This window comes from Hyperolius riggenbachi, chromosome 1 (genome assembly GCF_040937935.1).
Source record: "Hyperolius riggenbachi isolate aHypRig1 chromosome 1, aHypRig1.pri, whole genome shotgun sequence".
Taxonomy (NCBI): domain Eukaryota; kingdom Metazoa; phylum Chordata; class Amphibia; order Anura; family Hyperoliidae; genus Hyperolius; species Hyperolius riggenbachi.
In genome coordinates this window covers 587,100,268-587,118,685 of record NC_090646.1, presented here as the reverse complement: position 1 = coordinate 587,118,685, position 18,418 = coordinate 587,100,268, and the positions used below count along the sequence as shown (strand labels likewise).

The following is an 18,418-nucleotide window of genomic DNA, read 5'->3' as shown; positions in this document are numbered from 1 at the left end:
TTCCCGGCGTGCGTCTTGGACGGCGGTTGCGGTGGGTATATGCGGTGATTTGTCGGTGTTCAGCCATTTCTAGTACCAGTGCAGTGGTCTCTGGTCCTAAGGGGGCAGAGTCCGCTGGTACTTAAGTGGTTAATATGTTTTGCACTGTACATACATAAATACAAGTGTATCTCATAATGTCACATCTCCCCTCAGGTACACTTTAAGGACACACCTAGTTAGCTGAGGACTAACTAATAATTGCTCTGCCTGTGGTTCTATATGGTCTCAATCCGGCTCTTGCTTTATGAGAAAATACTCAATCCAACAGACTTTTTTTTACAGAAACTACAATGGTAACCCTGAGGACAGGTTTAGCCAACAGAATTTTAAAGTATACCCGACCCAAGGCAAAGCTACCTAAGATAAGCACAGAGGTATGTGCATGCTGTATCCACATACCTCTGTGTGTTGTCTGCTCCTCTCCCCATTCCCCCCTTCAGTCTCTGTATTCACAACTTTACAATTTTGACTTTCGGCTAAAGTTATAAGTGGATGCAGGCCATCTGTGACCAACTGTGGAGTGCCCTTCTCTAGATGTGGTCCCAGACTAGTCCTCCCTCCCTCCACAGTTCAGTTCTTATTTTGGTAGTGTCTGCGGTAAGCCAAAGCATATTTATTTTTTTATTTTTCTACAAACATCAATGTACCATTTTCCTTTTCTTTAATAAGCTGTATGAAATCATTTGTTATCTCAGCCCCTGATTTACCTCTCAGGAGCCTATAGGCACAGATGTCCTGGCACCTTAGACTTTGCCCTCCATGAACCTACAGACCCCCACCAAACTGCACCGCAACTGTGCTGGCTGGCCCAGATTTTACTTCTCCCTTACTTACCATGCCATCATAGGTAGCTGCCGGTGCCCCTTAAAAAGAGAATCTGTACTGTCTGATTTGTACCATAAAAAACATACCAATCAAGTCACTGTGAGCTCCTGGATCCCTCTTTGCCGTTTCCGCCGTTCCCCGCTTCAATCCTAGCTTTTAATCGCCAGTTGTAAGTAGTGTTTACGAACAAAAAACATGGCCGCTAACCAGAAAGTGATGTATGTATGTGTATATATATATATATATATATATATCATGTATCATATAGTATACTACTAGTTTTTATTACATTGTGAATTATCTGCACTCCTGTCAGGGATTCTCGCAGTTTCTCAGTATGACAAGCTGAAACAGACAGCTGTCTGTGGCTGTCTGTGGCAAAGCACACACACAGAGCCTGCAGGGGGCGTGCAGAGGGCATGCATAACTTCTCCCTGTCACAGCAGAGCAGTGCGTTCCTCTGTGTGTCGATAAAGCCTGACAAAGGAAAGAAGATTAGATATATTACAGAGATTGTGCAACTAGAAAAGGCTGCAGTAATCCAGACCACATTAGAACAGGTATAGAAACTTATAGGATAGAAGAAATAAGGCTGAAAATGGTGTTATAGAGTCGCTTTAATATATGGTAGCCAGAAGTACCCTCAATATTAGGTAGCTAGAGGTGCACCAAGTATTAGGTAGCCAGAAGAACCTCAGTATTAATTAGCTAGAGGTGCCCCTGACTGAAGGGAGATCTTGTCTGTGAAATGCAGAGAGATATGTTAGCGCTTTATAAATACAATACAGTAAGTAAATAAATACGCTCTCATTTACTCTCTTATCAGGACATAGGGAAGGATTGGGTGTGAGACGCTTTTCGGTCATCAGGCGCCTGTACAGTACCTTATGGTAAATCCAGCCCTACATGTTCTCATCTGGCAAATTTGCTGGCACTAACAGCGGGGGGAAAGGGGCTGCACATGTTACTCTATTAACAAAACATGCATTACCATAGCAGCACATGTGTCACCCTGTTAACGCGCATTATAATAGGGGATCCCACACTTTCCCGCCTGCTGTAAGCAGGGATGCTCAAATCCGAATTCGGGTGAAACCCGGATAGTTGCTATCCGGATTTTACCCAGTAAACCTGTGCGGGGTGGGCGGGGGGTGGGGGGCTTCAACCCGGAAGGAGGAAGTGTTTGTACTCACGTGACCGCCGCATGGAAAGCATCGTGGGAGGTGCCGAGGGACGGACCGAAGAAGACGTCAGACAGGTAAGCTTGACCCCCCCCCCCCCCGCCCACCCCGCACAGGTATCTGGGTGAAATCCGGATAGCAACTATCCGGATTCACCCGAATTCGGATTTGAGCATCCCTGGCTGTAAGCACCAGTAAAGTTGTTGTGCACCACTTGCACATGACAACTTTACTGCTTCTTCATGCATCAGGCCCCTTGCGTATCGCCAACTCGGTGTCATTCCGAAAGAGCACCAACGATCCATATTTAGGAGAACATATACAGTCATAATCAAAAATAATCTTTTCAGCGATCCACTACACCACTCATGGCTTGATAAAAAAGGTCTCATGATGATTCAAAAAAGTCAACTTTCCTTTATCATGTGCTGTACAGCAAACCATTTCACTAAAGTTTCCTTCATACTATGCACATTGCGATACAATTGCAATGCAACGGTGCCAAAAAGTCGCATTGTACATTATAAGTGCGAAGCAATGAATACAGTACAACTGAAAGTGTGCTTCGCTGCCACTGTAAACACGCATGATACCCTGTAAATGCACATCATGCTGCACAGTAACCCGCCACATTGCACCGCTGATGCACTAATGTGAACGTACCATTTTGTGTAATCAAGCCACTGTGTCCACCATGTCCTTGTGTCCGTGTCAGGTGGGTGCCTGCCGTGCATGCGTGGCACATGGCCATGCGGAGAGGAAGTTCTCTGGTGCCTGTTATTTAACAGGCTTCAAGGCTAGTAGGCATATTTATTTAAGTATTTACAGTATATAGCACCGACATATTCAGCAGCGCTGTACAGAGTATATTGTCTTGTCACTAACTGTCCCTCAGAGGGGCTCTCAATCTAATCCCTACCATAGTCATGTGTCTATGAATGTATGGTGCATGTATCATAGTCTACAGCCAATTTAGGGGGAAACCAATTAACTTATCTGTATGTTTTTGGGATGTGAGAGAAAACCGGAATGCCCAGAAGAAACCAACGCATACAAACTCCCTGCAGATGTTGACCTGGCTGGGATTCAAACCAGGGACCCAGCGCTGCAAGGCGAGAGCGCTAACCACTACACCACCACTGCCTGATATAATTGCCTCTAGTGGTGTAGCAATAGGGGATGCAGAGGTTGCGACTGCATCGGGGCCCTCCCTTAGCCATCTTATTAGCTTTTTATTGGTACTATGCTGATAATAAACACCTCTATATGTGCATTGGATAGTGGTAATCCTTAACAAGCCATTTCCTTACTCTGACTCTCTGACACTGCAGCTGTCCTTGGTAGGTTTTGGGACTCCACATCAATAAAGTGCTTGGGGCCCCATGTAAACTTGCACCGAGCCCCAAGCTCCTTAGTTACGCCACTGATTGCATCGTTGTCACAAGCCCCCTAGTGGCCGGACCGCACAATGCCTTCCAATCGGTTTCAGCACACAGACCATGCAATCTGGTGCGCAGAAACCACTGGAATTTTGGCAGCAGACAGACTAGAAGGGAGCTTGCGAGTTATAGTAATACAAATTACACACTATTTCAGTGTATAACTGCCACCACTCCTACAGAAGGGTAGGAGGCCTAACTACACTGATCCTAATACCTGCAAATAAAACGGTTAAACACACTCTATTTTATCTAGCTATCAACAGTAGTAGCGACTCTTCAGAAGCCAGAGCTCAGTTTGTGCGGCTGAATAGCAGGTGTAGCTGAACAAATAACATGACTTTTTATTAGTTTATTATTAATGCAATATAAATAATTAATATATACAGAAAATAATAAAAATCAACAATTATAGAGACATTAGTAGCACAGTCTGAAAATAAAAATGGAAGAAAATACGTATACTTAAGGTCAGGTGAAATATATCCTTTCTGGGAAATCTGAGCACATGGAAAATGTCCTTTGTTTCAGTTCAGGAAATGGCCACCAGCCACATGGTCCTCTGGCTGGCTGGCTTGATCAGGTGATGGTACACAAGGGAGGACTGCCCCTCCTTGTATGCATCCTGGTTTTATGGAAGCTAGTTTTGGGGTGGGACCAAGCCCGCCCCTCTGGTTGACAAACCAATCACAGTTCAAGTCCTTGGAGAGAGATTTAGGTTTAACCACTTAACGACCGCCTAACGCCGATAGGCATCGGCAGGTCGAAGTGGTGTGTCAGTTCACGGAGCGTGTCTCCATGAACAGCCTGCGAGCCTCCGATTGCGGCTCGCAGGCTAAATGTAAACACTGTTTACATCATACGGCGCTGCTGCGCAGCAGCACAGTAAAGGAGATCGGCGATCCCTGCCTCTGATTGGCCGGGGATCGCCGGCATCTGATAGGCTGAAGCCTATCCTAGACGGCGCAGGATGGATATCCGTCCTGCGCAGCCCACAGCGTAAGGGAGAGTGAGGGATGGGCAGAGAGAGCGGAAATCGCTGCAGAGGGGGCTTTGAGGAGCCCCCCCTACAAATCACAGATAGCCGGCGGCGATAAGACCCCCCCAGCAGGACATCCCCTTAGTGGGGAAAAAAGGGGGAAGTCTGATCGCCATGCTGCAAACCTGATCTGTGCTGTGGGCTGGAGAGCCCACGCAGCACAGATCAGGAAAAAAATAGCCTGGTCCTAAATAAACTTATAAAATGCTGTAATTCAAATTAGTAGATAGTCAGTGGCATTCTGCTACAATCTTACCAAAAAATGACTGGCTATATTTTCACTTTGGGCTGTCCCTACTACGAAGTCATGCTGTGTCGCTGCCGTTCTGTCTATGTGACTGCCGTTTCTGAATAGGCCCCTACTATGGGTTTTTCTGACTATTCCTGTGTATGCTGTTGTTCACAGGTAATGCTGGGAATACACGGTTCGTTTTTGCCTTCGTTTAAACCTTCGTTTCGATTGTGCCTTTTGTCCTTTTCGATCCCGAAATAATCGGTCATACGGTTAATATCACCACCCACGGTTTCGTTTTTTTTTTCGATTCTGATGGTTTCGTTTTTCCAATGATCGAAGGCTGCAAAGAAACGAAACGAAAATCCCTTTTTACAGGGACGGACTAGCATAAACGAATATATAATCGATCTGAACAGCCATCAAGCCTACCAATGGCTCGATTAGATGGATAAAGAGAGATAATATCAAACATGTTCGATCACTAGTCGTTCGTTTTTGGGGTCTATTAATCGAAACTATAATGAGATTATGACTATTTTCACATACGTTTTCAACACTCGATTCGTTTTCCGAACGAATCGAAGGTTTAAACGAAGGCAAAAACGAACCGTGTATTCCCAGCATAACAGTGAGGAGGTTAATTACCTGGTCACAGTTGTGACAGGTAGGAGTGAACTGTCTTCTGGGCTCCCTGCATTCTAAAGTAGCTTAGGCCAAATGGTGCTGAAACACACTCAGCTGTAAGTTTCTTTTGAACCAGCTAATTACACAAACATTAACTTCACTGTTTAACAAACATACTTCAGGAAAGGAAAAAATGTCATTCTGAATGCTGCAGTAAAACAAAAGTTTGCTTTCTTAAAACAGAAAGAATTTGCGATTATTCAGGTTGGCGTGAGCTTGAGATGTCTCCCAGGGCATCACTGCTGAATATATGCAAATTAACCATTGTACCCTTAGAAGCTAAACACACCTTCAGAACCGCTGGAATGCAATGATGTGTCAGCTTGTTAATATGTACAGAGCCATAATAATCCAACATGCATACAGACTGTTTCGGATTGTTTGATCCTCATCAGTGCATGGCATGGATTAATTTGGCTCTATGCAGTAGGGCTTGTAACACCAAGAGGCACAGACTAACCAGCAAGCTCATGGTGACCCAGAACTCATTGAATGCTGCAGTGACTGCGCAAATCTAACTGGGAAGCAATCAGAAAATCGACTGTGCGAATCTTCCCGTTTCGTCTGCATTTCTCACGGCTGTTCCGTGACAATTGTGTTGGGATGTGATTGTATTCTCTATTGCGATAGAACAACACGGAACATAATGGATGCATTGTGAAAGAAGCCTTAAGGTCCGTACACACGCCGGACTTTAGGCAACGACGGGTCCGTCGTTGCCTCCCGCTGGGTGGGCGTGCCAGCGACAGTCCGGCGTGTGTACGCTCTGTCGTCAGACTGATACGGCTGTTTCTGAGCGATCCGCCCGGCGGATCGCTCAGGAACAGCCGTATCAGTCTGACGACAGAGCGTACACACGCCGGACTGTCGCTGGCACGCCCACCCAGCGGGAGGCAACGACGGACCCGTCGTTGCCTAAAGTCCGGCGTGTGTACGGACCTTAACAGTTTATAAAGCAATTTTCCAATGTAACTCTTCTGTACTATGTAATACTTACTTGAAACAGATTTCCAAAATTGCCATAAACAGGATTACAAGACTGCCCAAGGGTATGGCAATTTTGCAATCCTCCTGTTACAAGTATTGGATTGTTATATGCTATACTGTAGAAGTACTGTATAATTGAACATTGCTGTTGGCGAAAATGGAGTGCTGTTGGGAACATAATAAAGGAGGCAACCTTGTGTAATCACAATCCTGTGCAGTTTTGTAATACTGCTTATAGTTATTGTGCAATTATTTTATAAGTATTGGGCTATTTTATGGTATAGAAGAGTAGAATAATTGGAAAATTGCTTATAGGCTGATGGCACAATCGAGCAGTCTAGTACTAACTTGAACTGATATACTGCTGATACTGCTTTACAGCCTGTATGAAATGGTTTGCTCTTCAACTCATAATAAATAAAGACACGTTTGAATCATCATAAAATTCTGCAGGAGTCCGGCCGACACAGACTGGAATAAATGCTCTGATGTCCAGGTCACTGCGCTCTAGGTGGTGCATTGCAGTGTGGTAAGCAGGCCCGGATTTATTTCACAGGAGCCTATAGGCACAGATGTCCTGGCACCCTAGACTTCCTCCTCCATGAACCTACAAACCCCCTGCCAAAATGCACCACAAGTGGGCTGGGTCGCCAAGCTGTCACTCCCCACTTACTTACCTTGCCCATCATAGGTAGCTACAGATGTCCCTTAGCATTAGGTAGCCAGTAATAAGTTGCCTAGGGAAGGAGGAGGGAAGGCACTCGAGGAGCAGAGTGAGCCACCTTTCTATCATTAGGCGTCTATAGGCATGTGCCTACAGTGCAATATGGTAAATCTGGCCCTGGTGGTAAGCAATATTACAAAGCAGCCATTACTCCGCACTGCAATGCACCACTGTGAACACTGTGAACATGAATAAAGGAAACCTGAGATAATAGATTATAAAAGATTTATACATACATGGGGCTTCCTCCAGCGCCCTCTGCACGGAACGCTTCCACGCCATCTCCCTCCGTCTTCTTGGTGTCCCGGTAGAAGCCCCATAAGTTTGGCTAGTCAGGGTGCACTGCGCATGCACTGGGCATGCCTGGCCACATGCGCGCTGTGACGGGAGTGCTTTGTGCCGCTCGCAGCCTGGTAGCAAGATGTGGGCGTGCGCAGCCGCACTGCACACGCACTGATTGACCCCGACTGGCCAAACTTACAGGTCTTCTACCGGGACACCAAGAAGGCTGAGCAAGGACTCGTTCACACTCTGAACGTTTGCGTTTTTTTTCAGGTGCTGACGATTTTAGAAATCACCCCAAAAGTGTGTGTGCAATGTATCCCGAAGAGAGTGTTCACATGTGCGACTTTCGGTGTACTAAAATCGCAAAGTGCAGCCCATACCATTTTCTAAGCGCTTTGGCTCAATGGAAGGTATAGGGAAATCGCAAAGCAGTTGAAAAAGCGCTTTGTATAGCGATTTCCCAAGCACTTCTATGAATAAATACATTGTATTTATTCATTTCTGGATAGAGTTCACTTCCTGACGTGAAAAAATAATCGCTGAGCAAAAGCGATTAGAAAAGCACTTACAATAGCGATTTTGTAAGCGCAAACCGCAGGGAAAAGCGCTTTAAAAAAGCTCAATAAATTGCTCAGCACTTGCAATATCGCTGGCGATTTATAATGTGAACAAGGCCTTAGACTGTGTGGGAGCATTCTGTGCGGAGGGGGCAGGTGGAAGCCCCAGGTATGTATACATCTTTTATATTTATTCATCTCTGGTACACTTTAAAAATGTTCTAAAGGGCTTGAGCCCACACACTAACACACTTCTGTCCCCTCTTCAGCATCACATCAATGTTACGGCCCGTTTCCACTATGTACAGATTCGCAGCATTTCCCTGCTTGCAAGCTGCATGGGTAAAAGCTGCCAATTGTAACATGGCTTGCCGTCCAGGTTGCCCTTCGGTGCTAATCTGCACAGCATACTGCATATTTATGCAGCAAGCAACCGAATCCTAAGCTAGCACAGCTCAGCGATTAGTGCTGCGGCTACAGGGCCGGCCCGCTCATGAGGCGGGGTGAAACTTTTGCCTCAGGCGGCAAATTTCTAGGGGCAGCACCCGCCCGTCCGTGGGTGCAGGGGGGCCGGCCGCCGAGCCGGAGGGGTAGCGGGCAGGACGGGGGTATTGGGCCTAGCGGTGGGGAGGGGGGGGTCGGACCCCCCCCCTCCCTCACCTGGGTCCCCCGATCTGCGCTCCCCTCCAGCTGTAAATAGGAAGCAGCCGATGCCGATAGTAAGAGGCATGGGCGGGGAGGACTCACCTTTTTCCGCGTTCCAGCGTGCGCTCCACTGACGTCACTTCCTGCATCGCCGTCCACTTACAATACAGTGGGCGGCGATGCAGGAAGTGACGTCAGTGGAGCGCACGCTGGAACGCGGAAAAGGTGAGTTCTCCCCACCTGTGCCTCTTACTATCGGGCATCGGCTGCTTCCTATTTACAGCTGGAGGGGAGCGCAGATCGGGGGACCCAGGCGAGGGAGGCCCAATACCCCTGTCCTGCCCGCTACCCCTCCGGCTCGGCGCCCCCCCCCCCCTTTTCTAAATTTGACTCAGGCGGCAAAAAGTCTAGGTCCGGCCCTGTGCGGCTACGCAGCAGAATGGGAGCTGTGGCTGAATCGGAAACAGCCACTAGTCCTAGTGGAAATGAGCCCTTACAGATGCAGAAAAAACAGACAGAGGCAGGCACAAATGTGTTACTGTGTCCAGGCCCTAAGGACTGTCTCAGACGGATGGCTGCCTGTGTGCATCTCTGGCGTTTACCACTCGGGTTCCATCACGTCACGTACTGCGATGATTGGGAGCGTTCATGTCATGACGCTTACTGTCATTGAGGGCTGGTGCACACCAAGCGGGTTTTGTAGCGTTTTCAGATCCGCTTGCGGGTGCGGATCCGCTAGGGTAATGTATTTCAATGGGCTGGTGCACACCAGAGCGGGAGGCGTTTTGCAGAAACGCATACTCCCGGGATGCAGCATTTTTTTATTTCGGAGGCGTTTCTGCCTCCAATGTTAAGTATAGGAAAAACGCAAACCGCTCTGAAAAACGTTCGATCGGAGCGGTTTTCCAGGCGTTTTTGTTACAGAAGCTGTTCAGTAACAGCTTTTACTGTAACAATATTTTAATCTGCTACACGAAAAAGCTCCAAAAAAACGCTACACAAAACGCTTCATAAAAATAAGAAAAAGCGTTTCAAAAACCGCTAGCGTTTTGCAGATCTGCAAGCGGTTTTTGGTGTGCACCAGCCCTCAATCAAGATTGATTGAGATTTTCCATGACAAATAGCTTCAGGGCTCAAACATGACGAGGAATTAACAGCAAACGTTGTAAAAAGGTTTTTCTGTGCAGCACCAGAAAAGCATTTGGCCACATCAAAACAAGCTGCCACAACATAAACTGGCATAAATGGACAGATTTATGGCTGGATCAACCACAAGACACTGTAGTGGTGGGTGTCCAGGGGTCTGGCTGCCATTTTTTCTAAGCCCTTTCTCTGTCTCACCTTACCAAAAAGTACAAATAGCAAACAGGAGGAGCCAAAGCTGCTAGCTTGCCTAATAACTCATTTCACTCTGTATGACTGATTCATCAAGGCAGGTGTAAACCAGCCTACAGCATAACCTGGCATTTTCATTTTCAAAGGAGCTCATGAGTAGTGCCCAGTGTGTGTGTTGTCTGATTTATCAAGACATGCTCAAGGCCAGGGTAACAAGAGCAAAAGACATGCAATTGTTTGAGGTTATAATCACATACCAGCTGCTTGAACAAGCAAGAGTTCTGAGTTTGCATTATCCTTGTCCATGTAATAAATTGGTCCTAATATGATTGTGCTGGATGAAAGCTCCACAGGCTTTCAAAGATTTCCAGATTGAGGGTGGAGCTTAGTTGGAGCAAATGAGACTCCTCCTTCACACTGTACACAAGTCTCCCAATGTGAGGGTGGAGCTTATCTTCAGCAGAGGACATTTTTTTCCCCTACACTGACTGCACTCGAGGCACATGAGGTAAAATCTTCTCACACTGCTGTGCTCATGTATAGGCATTCCATTAACAGATAGGGATTCCATTACATAGTTATGTCTCAGCTACAGCCAGTAACGTCACTTGTGCCATAGTGCTAGTGAATCTTTTTCTTATGACCAGTCGTGGGTGGCACCAAGTAATGAAGCCAGCATAATGGGATGAGGTATTCAAACAGCTATTCTTCTGCATCATCCAGCCTAGAGGGAGGTACTGCAGAAAGAAAGCTGGGAATAAAGAGGGTAAAATATCCCTATAACACAGCTGCTCCTTGTAGATGCGTATATATATATATATATATATATATATATATATATATATATATATATATATATATATATATTTTATATTCTCCTAAGATGTAGCAACATACCTTTCTTTTGCTTTTAGTTTTCCACCTCTTATCTGTAAAATGGTAACATATCCACAGACGGGAAGTGGAATATTTCAGGAATAGGACTTCAGAGAAACACAGTGAGGCTAGGGACTCACTATGTGTGCTTTACGGAAAATCTCAATTTGCCTATGATTTCCTGATTCGTGGAAGTTCCGCAACTTCGCTGCGATTCCCAGAGCAATCGCAATTTTGCTCTGCAGCCACTGATGGCTTTGAGATTGCCCTGAAAGTGCTCCATGCAGCGATTTGCTGCGAGTGGGACCTTCCCCATAGGGATCCACTGTAGTAGTGTTTTGTTGATCACTGGCAAATGGTGAGTGCTGCAAAATTGCTCCCAGTGGGTCCCAGGCCCACTGGAGTGATTTCACCTGCGCTTTGGGACAGTTCTAATATGAGGCTTCAGAGTTTCTTGCTGAGGAGTGTTAACCTCAATGTCTAAGTGATTTGGATTGTTTCAGAAAAAAAGTGTTTAGATAGTCCTCGGTTAACATCATAGGTTTGTTCTTAACTTGAATTTGTATGTATGTAGGAACACTGTGCCTCCACTCTGCCTCTAGTGTCCTGCTATGCCCCTTGTGCCTTCACTATGCCTTCCCTGTGCACCACCACTGTCAACTCTGTCACTCCTCCAGCCACAAATGACCCCCCTCGGTGCTGCCACTGTCCCCCATTGTGTCATCAGGGTCCCCATCTAAGTTTACTCCCCTCCGAAAATGTCCCACACAGCTCTGACAAGCTTTCCTCGCTCTCTGGAAGCGACTGGAGCCCGGAGAATGCAATTGGGCCACTAGATGAGGAGGGAGTGATGTGCCTGGTCCATAGTGTGGTGGGAGGCGTGAGCCTGAAGATTGTGGTGTGGACCAGAGATGAGGGGGGAGTGGTGGGCCTGGAGATTGCAATGAGGATCAGAGATGAGGAGGGGCTGTGGTGCCTGGAGATAGCAGTTGAATCTGTAGGTGAGGAAGGAGTGGTGTGCCTGGAGATTTCAGTTGGGATCAGAGAGAACAGTGAGCCTGGAGATTGTGATGTAGACCAGAAATGAGGAGGGAGTGGTCCAGGCTGGTTCTAGACTTTTTGCTGCCTGAGGCAAACTTGTCAGGATGCGCCCCCCACCCAAATTTGGAATGATCGCACTGCACCCGACAATTTAATCTGCTTCATTTAGGCTGCTTTCACAGTGAGACGTTACAGGCGCACGTTAGTACAGCCTGTAACACAGCCCCACCGCACAGTAATGAGAAATCAATGGGCTGTTCACAGTGCCCACGTTGAGAGTGCTGCATGCTGTGCGTTATGCGCGGCTAAGCCACGTTAGACTGTGCGCACATGCTTAGTAGTGTTGAGGAGGAGTGGAGAGCGGCCAGGTACATGGCTAATTAATATTCACTGACCGGGCGGGACCACGTGATGCCGCATGCGTCCATGAGTACGCATCACGGACGCCAGAGTGAGCTGCACAACGCGGCTCACTCTGACGTCCACATCAGAGAGCACCAGGCGATGCGTTAGGGGCACGTTATGTGCCCTATAACGTCCCCTAACGTCCTGGTGTGTAAGTAGCCTTAATGTTCCCACATGATATACTGCAGCTCAACACAATACCACACTGCCTGGCTGTGAGTCTGTGACTGACAAACTGCTCACTCTCAGCCACTCAATTCCTCCTCAGAAAGGTACACACAGTACAAAAATGCTGCCCCTCAAATCTCTGCGCCTGATGCAAATGTTTCACCTTGCTTCATGAGAGAACCAGCCCTGAGTGGTCGGCCTGGAGATTGCAGTTAAGTCCATAGATGAAGGAGGAGTCTAGTGCTTGGAGATAGCAGTTGGGTCCATAGATGAGGAGGGATGGTGGGCCTGGACATTTCAGTTGGAGCCAGAGATGAGGATGTAGCGGTAATGATTTGTTCACACTAAGGGCGCTTGTGCAATGATCCCCTATGAGAGTGTTCACATATGGGCGGTTCGATTCTGATCCGCTCACCAAAGCGCTGCCTGTACCATTTTTGGGGCGATTTGCCTCAATGGAAGATATAGGGAAATCGCAAAGCACTTGTAAAAGCCCTTTGTATAGCGATTTCCCCAGCGCTTTTAAAGGATACCCGAAGTGACATATGACATGATGAGATAGACATGGGTATGTAGAGTGAATAGCACACACGTAACTATGCTGTGTTCCTTTTTTTCTTTCTCTGCCTGAAAGAGTTAAAGAGGAGCTGTTAGGTATAAGGTCTCAGAGAAAATAAACACATATATCAGTGGCTAAAGATTGGCTGTACTTACATTACATATGCATTTCAATGTCCATGTTTGTACTTCACATAGTTTTTATATAGTATTTGCAGAGAATGATGCTCCTGACAGCTCATGGCAGGTTCCATGTTTGTCTGTCTCCTATGAAGCCAAATGTGTTGTCATGTCCTGCCTGCTTACTGATGATTCCACTCTCACAAACGCTGGTAATGAATAACACTACTGTGCAGTGAATATTAATTAGCCATGTGGCTAGGAACAATAGCGGACTCCTGCAGTGTACTCTGCCCGAGATTTATTAGTGCTGTGCGCTGGACTGAGTTACATGCTGTTGAAACTTGAGCCTCACTAGCAGCCAGGGGAGGGCCCCAGAATGCTTTGCAGTATCTGTTATTCGGCTTGCGTCCTCCTTAGGAGCCTGGGAATACGGAGCCTTGCTGTCAGCAAACATCTAAAGTAAGAGAGATTTTTAACTGCAGTATGGCCTTTTTGGCTTTCTTCTAAACTGTTTAACACAGGAGAATAGAGGTTTAAATTAGCTTTTGCAGCCTGACAGTTACTCTTTAAATATCAGGTATGTAAGTGGCTGACTCAGTCCTGACTCAGACAGGAAGTGACTACAGTGTGACCCTCACTGATAAGAAATCCCAACTATAAAACACTTTCCTAGCAGAAAATGGCTTCTGAGAGCAGGAAAGAAATAAAAGGGGGAATTTCTTATCAGTGAGGGCCACACTGTAGTCACTTCCTGTCTGAGTCAGGACTGAGTCAGCCACTTACATACCTGATATTTAACTCTTTCAGGCAGAAGGAAAAAAGGAATACAGCATAGTTATTTGTATGCTAGGCACTGTACATACACATGTCTATCTCATCATGTCACGTCACTTCGGGTATCCTTTAAGAATGTATTCTTTTCCGGGTCAAAGAGTTCACTTCTTGACTTGCGCCAGGAAGTGAAAAAACAAATCGCTTTTAGAAAAGCGCTTTACAAAAAATCGCAATGTGCAGGAAAGTGCCGGGAGGCACTAAAAATAATTGCGCACAAAATCCCCAAATTCTGGCATCAGCAATTGCAATTTTAGATGTGAACAAGGCCTAAGTCTGGAGATTTCAGTGGAGGGCCTTGAGATTGCAGTGTGGGCCAGAGAGGAGAGAGTGGTGTACCTGGAGATAGCAGTGGGGACCAGAAATGAGAGGGGGGACCGAGGTACCTGGAGATAGAAGTTGAGAAGGAAGTGGTGGGCCTGGAGATTTCAGTTGGGACCAGAGATGAGGAGGGAGTGGTGGGGCCTGGAGATTGCAGTTAGGGCCAGCGATGAGAAGGGAGTGGTTGGCCTGGAGCATGGGCAGCACTACACTGGGGCACTGGCCCCCCTGGGAATCACTGTGATCCCTTGAGTGCCCCCCCTTCCCCGCTCAGTAACATTCAGTTAACTGTTTCCAGGCACAAGCATTGTACAGTAAACACTATAAGGTCTGCAAAAAAACTGTCAGCCTGAGTCTATGGAGGGTCCTATCAAGGTCTACCAAGGGTCTTATCTATTTGCCATAAATACCTCAGAATCAGAATAGTCTGAAGAAGGCTTGGAAGCTGAAAACGTACTCTTTTTCTTTTAAATTAGGCAATACAGTAGAGCTTGTACTTTACAGACAGGAAGTTTCGAATCAGGATAATAATCCTGGTTCCAAACTTCCTGTCTGTAAAATACAAGCTCTAGTCTTCAGCAATGCTTGGCTACTGAGATAAGGAATTACACACACAGTGTTTCTCTCCCTCCTTCCTCTTCCCCCTCCCCTTGCATGTACAGTTGTGAGACACAGGCTGGGGGCTGGAAGGATTTGTCTATGATCTGTCCAAACAGGAGCAGCTTGCTAGCAAATAAGGATTAAAGCATGCCGGCAACCTAGCCAAATACATCTGTAGGTAACTTTTCTTCAATAATAGCACTATCTTTAGGATATTCCGCTCCGCTTAAAAGCCTCTGGGTTCTGTTTGTGATGTAATTGGTTCCTATCATTGCTGAACTAGTTTGCCTTAATTTTATCACCTGAGTTAGGGAAACATTCTCTAAAGCTCACCATACTAACCGATTTTGATCACCCAAATGGGCCCCACCAACCATCCATCATGCTGTGTGGACCACAGATGAGTAGAGAGCAGTATGTGTGTACAGTCGGGTCCATAGGTGAGGTAGTGATGGTGTGTATGCACTTTCATATTTATTTTAATCTACTTCAAACATAATAAAGAGCAGGGCTGTGGATTCTGAGCAATTTTTGGGTGCCTGGAGTCGGAGTCAGGGAAAAGTGCATCGACTCCTAATGAATTTAAACTGTAATTAAAATAGAAAATATAAAATATTCTATTTCTCAGGTAATAGTCATCATAAAGCCCACACAAATTTACTAAACCAATAAAACAATAAATCAATGCATCAAAGCAGTCTCTCTTTTAAAGTCCGATATACACATCTGATTGTGGCTGTATATATGATGTGTACACAGGAATCTCTTATATATACTAAATAACATATATGCTGTAAGAATAAAGCCTGATGTGTAGCCATGTCACTAATAGAGATGGTCAATGAGATGGAAATAATTATGCGCTGATGCTGGTTTATGCAATTTTTTTATGCAAATGTAGGCACTCCCTTTGCTCATGAAATTAATTTGATATGTTGTTAAAATTGGGTTTGGTGACTACAAATTAAGTTACACAGTTGTACATATGCACACCCCGCAGAGCTGTTCACACTGATCGCAGAGGTGTCTATCACCTGTAAACCTGGTTCAGATTGTGCATGAAGAATGTGTAATAGAGGAAGAATCCCCTCATTCTACTGCAGAGTACCTGCACATCACCCTTAGATGTACCCACAGTTAGATTGCCTAGTGCAGGGGTGTCAAACTCAAATACAAAGTGGGCCGAAATTGTACACTGGGACCAAGTTAAGGGCCAACCTCAATGTCTACTGGCCACCATCCTCCATTATAAACTCCCCATGTGTCTAATGGCCCCCCTCCAACCCCTATACAGTTCCCTGGTGTCTAGAGGCCCCACCCCCGCCCCTACACATTTCCTTAGTGTTTAGTGCATTCCCCCTACCTCCCCCATATGACTTCCCTGCTATTCTAGGGCTTCACCTAAAATATAGCTTCCCTGGTGGTCTAGAGTGGGAAAACCACTTGAGGGACAAATTTAATGGCTCTGAGGGCCAGTTTTGGCCCGCGGGCCAGAGTTTGACATGTATGGCCTAGGGCCTGATCGATGTTCTTTGTTCCTGTTTGTACCCTCTACAAGTACTCTTACCAAGGACTAATTTTGATTTTTATTAAACAGCTACTCTGTAGCAATATCTTAAGTTTAGTTAAAATACATCTCTGGCATACATTAAAAAAAAACACAGAGGTACACTAATGCTTAAAGTGAATGGGAACCGCATTAAAAAAAAAAAAAATGAAGCAAATACTTACCTAAGGAGAGGGAAAGTTCTGTGTTTCCCCGAAAATAACACCCTCTTTTATAATATTTTGTCCTTCAGAAGATGTGCTAGGGCTTATTTTCGGGGAGGTCTTACATTCTGGGGGTAGCCAGACCTCCCATTAGTATATAGCCAGATTCCTCCTGGCTATAGCTAAATCCCCATTGTATAGCAACCGATCCGCCTGCCCGCCGCTTCGCCTACTCAGTTCCCACCCGCTCGCTTTACCTCTTAAATTTTAGGCTCCCAGTCCCCTCCATTAAGAAAGTCCTGATCCCCTGATGCTTTTCCTCCACATAATGCACACCGCAGATTAGCAGTAAAGGCAGCTGATGTAGTCTGGTAAGCGCTGCCCTGAACAGGAAGTTATCTCTGTTTACTTCCTGTACAGGGCGGCGCTGTTCCCGGACTACATGACTGACGTCACCGCTGATCTGCGGTGTAAATTATGCGGAGGATAAGCAGCAGGGGATCCAGACTTTCTTAAAGAGAGTCTGAAGCGAGAATAAATCTCGCTTCAGACCTCATAGATAGTAGGGGCATGTGTGCCCCTGCTAAAACGCTGCTATCCCGCGGCTTAACGGGGGTCCCTGATCCCCCAAATCCCCTCCGTGCAGCGGGGGAGCGCTTCCGCATTGGGGCAGGGCTAACCGCCGCAGCCCTGCCTCCCGCACGTCTATCAGACGCGTACCTCCGCCTCTCCCCCGCCCCTCTCAGTCTTCCTTCACTGAGAGGGGCGGGGGAGAGGCGTCTGATAGACGCGCTGTGAGGCAGGGCTGCAGCCGTTAGCCCTGCCTCCAGGAAGAGCAAAATTTACGACCAAGTTGGTCGTTGATTTTGCAGGGGGGGGGGGGGGGTGAAGGGATCCCGTTTAGCCGCGGGATATCGGCGTTTTAGCAGGGGCACACATGCCCCTGCTAACTATGAGCTCTGAAGCGAGATTTATTCTCGCTTCAGAGTCTCTTTAATGGAGGGGACTGGGAGCTGAGAACGTAAAAGGTAAAGCGGGCAAGCGAGCGGGCGGGGGGTCAGGGAGCAGGTCCCCAGCGCCGGCTATGTCCCTGGCACTAGGCCTTATATAAGGAGGATGGCTTATATTTCGAGCATACTCGAAATATAAGCTAGGTCTTATTTTAAGAGTAGGTCTTAAATTCGGGGAAACACGGTATCTTGTCAGATCTGACAACAATGTCAGACACACCTGATCTGCTGCATGCTTGTTCAGGGTCTTTGGCTAAAAGTATTAAAGGCAGAGGATCAGCAGGATAACCAGGCAATTGGTAATTTATGTTTAAAACGCCAATTAGCATGGACACAGCGGCAGCCCCAGGACTGCTCAATGTCAATTGGCGTGAAGTCCTGGGGCGGGGTTTTGCAGGAGATCGCTCGCGCTCTGCTCCGTCATCAGTCTCCCAGCGGCAATCGCCACTAGGAGACTGTTAGACAGCAAAACCGCTGTCTATTTACAATGTACAGTGCTGTGATTTACGGCTCACGAGAGGCACAAGAGCAATCGGCTGTCATAGGCTGATGCCTATGTAATCGCAATGATTGGCTGGGGGGGGAGGGGATAAAAAAAAATAGTGAATTGTATTATAAAAAACCCCAAAGAAATAAAAACAAACAAACAACCCAGCAATCCAGCAGTGATCAGAGCCCACCAACAGAGAGCTCTGTTGGTGGACAGAAAAGGGGGAGGGGGGAATCACTTGTGTGCTGAGTTGTACGGCCCTGCAGCGAGCCCTTGAAGCCTAATTAGTAAAAAATAGCCTGGAGAT

General features: G+C 46.6%; 1 protein-coding gene across 5 annotated transcripts in view; it reads left to right on the top strand.

The window, feature by feature from the left end:
* Positions 1–18,418, top strand: part of ANKRD31 (ankyrin repeat domain 31) — a 249,855-nt gene that overhangs the window by 17,965 nt on the left and 213,472 nt on the right. For 3 of the 5 annotated variants that reach the window (XM_068248648.1, XM_068248663.1, XM_068248637.1), the window contains exon 1: positions 10,428–10,486. The exons of 1 other annotated variant lie outside the window; for it this stretch is intronic. Coding sequence is in view for 1 of the 4 variants with exons in the window: in XM_068248656.1 (XP_068104757.1) it covers positions 10,482–10,486 (5 nt within the window). In the remaining 3 variants the exon portion in view is untranslated. Of the gene's footprint in view, positions 1–10,424; positions 10,487–18,418 lie in introns of those variants that run through there. One more of the 5 variants, XM_068248656.1, reaches the window with a different exon arrangement.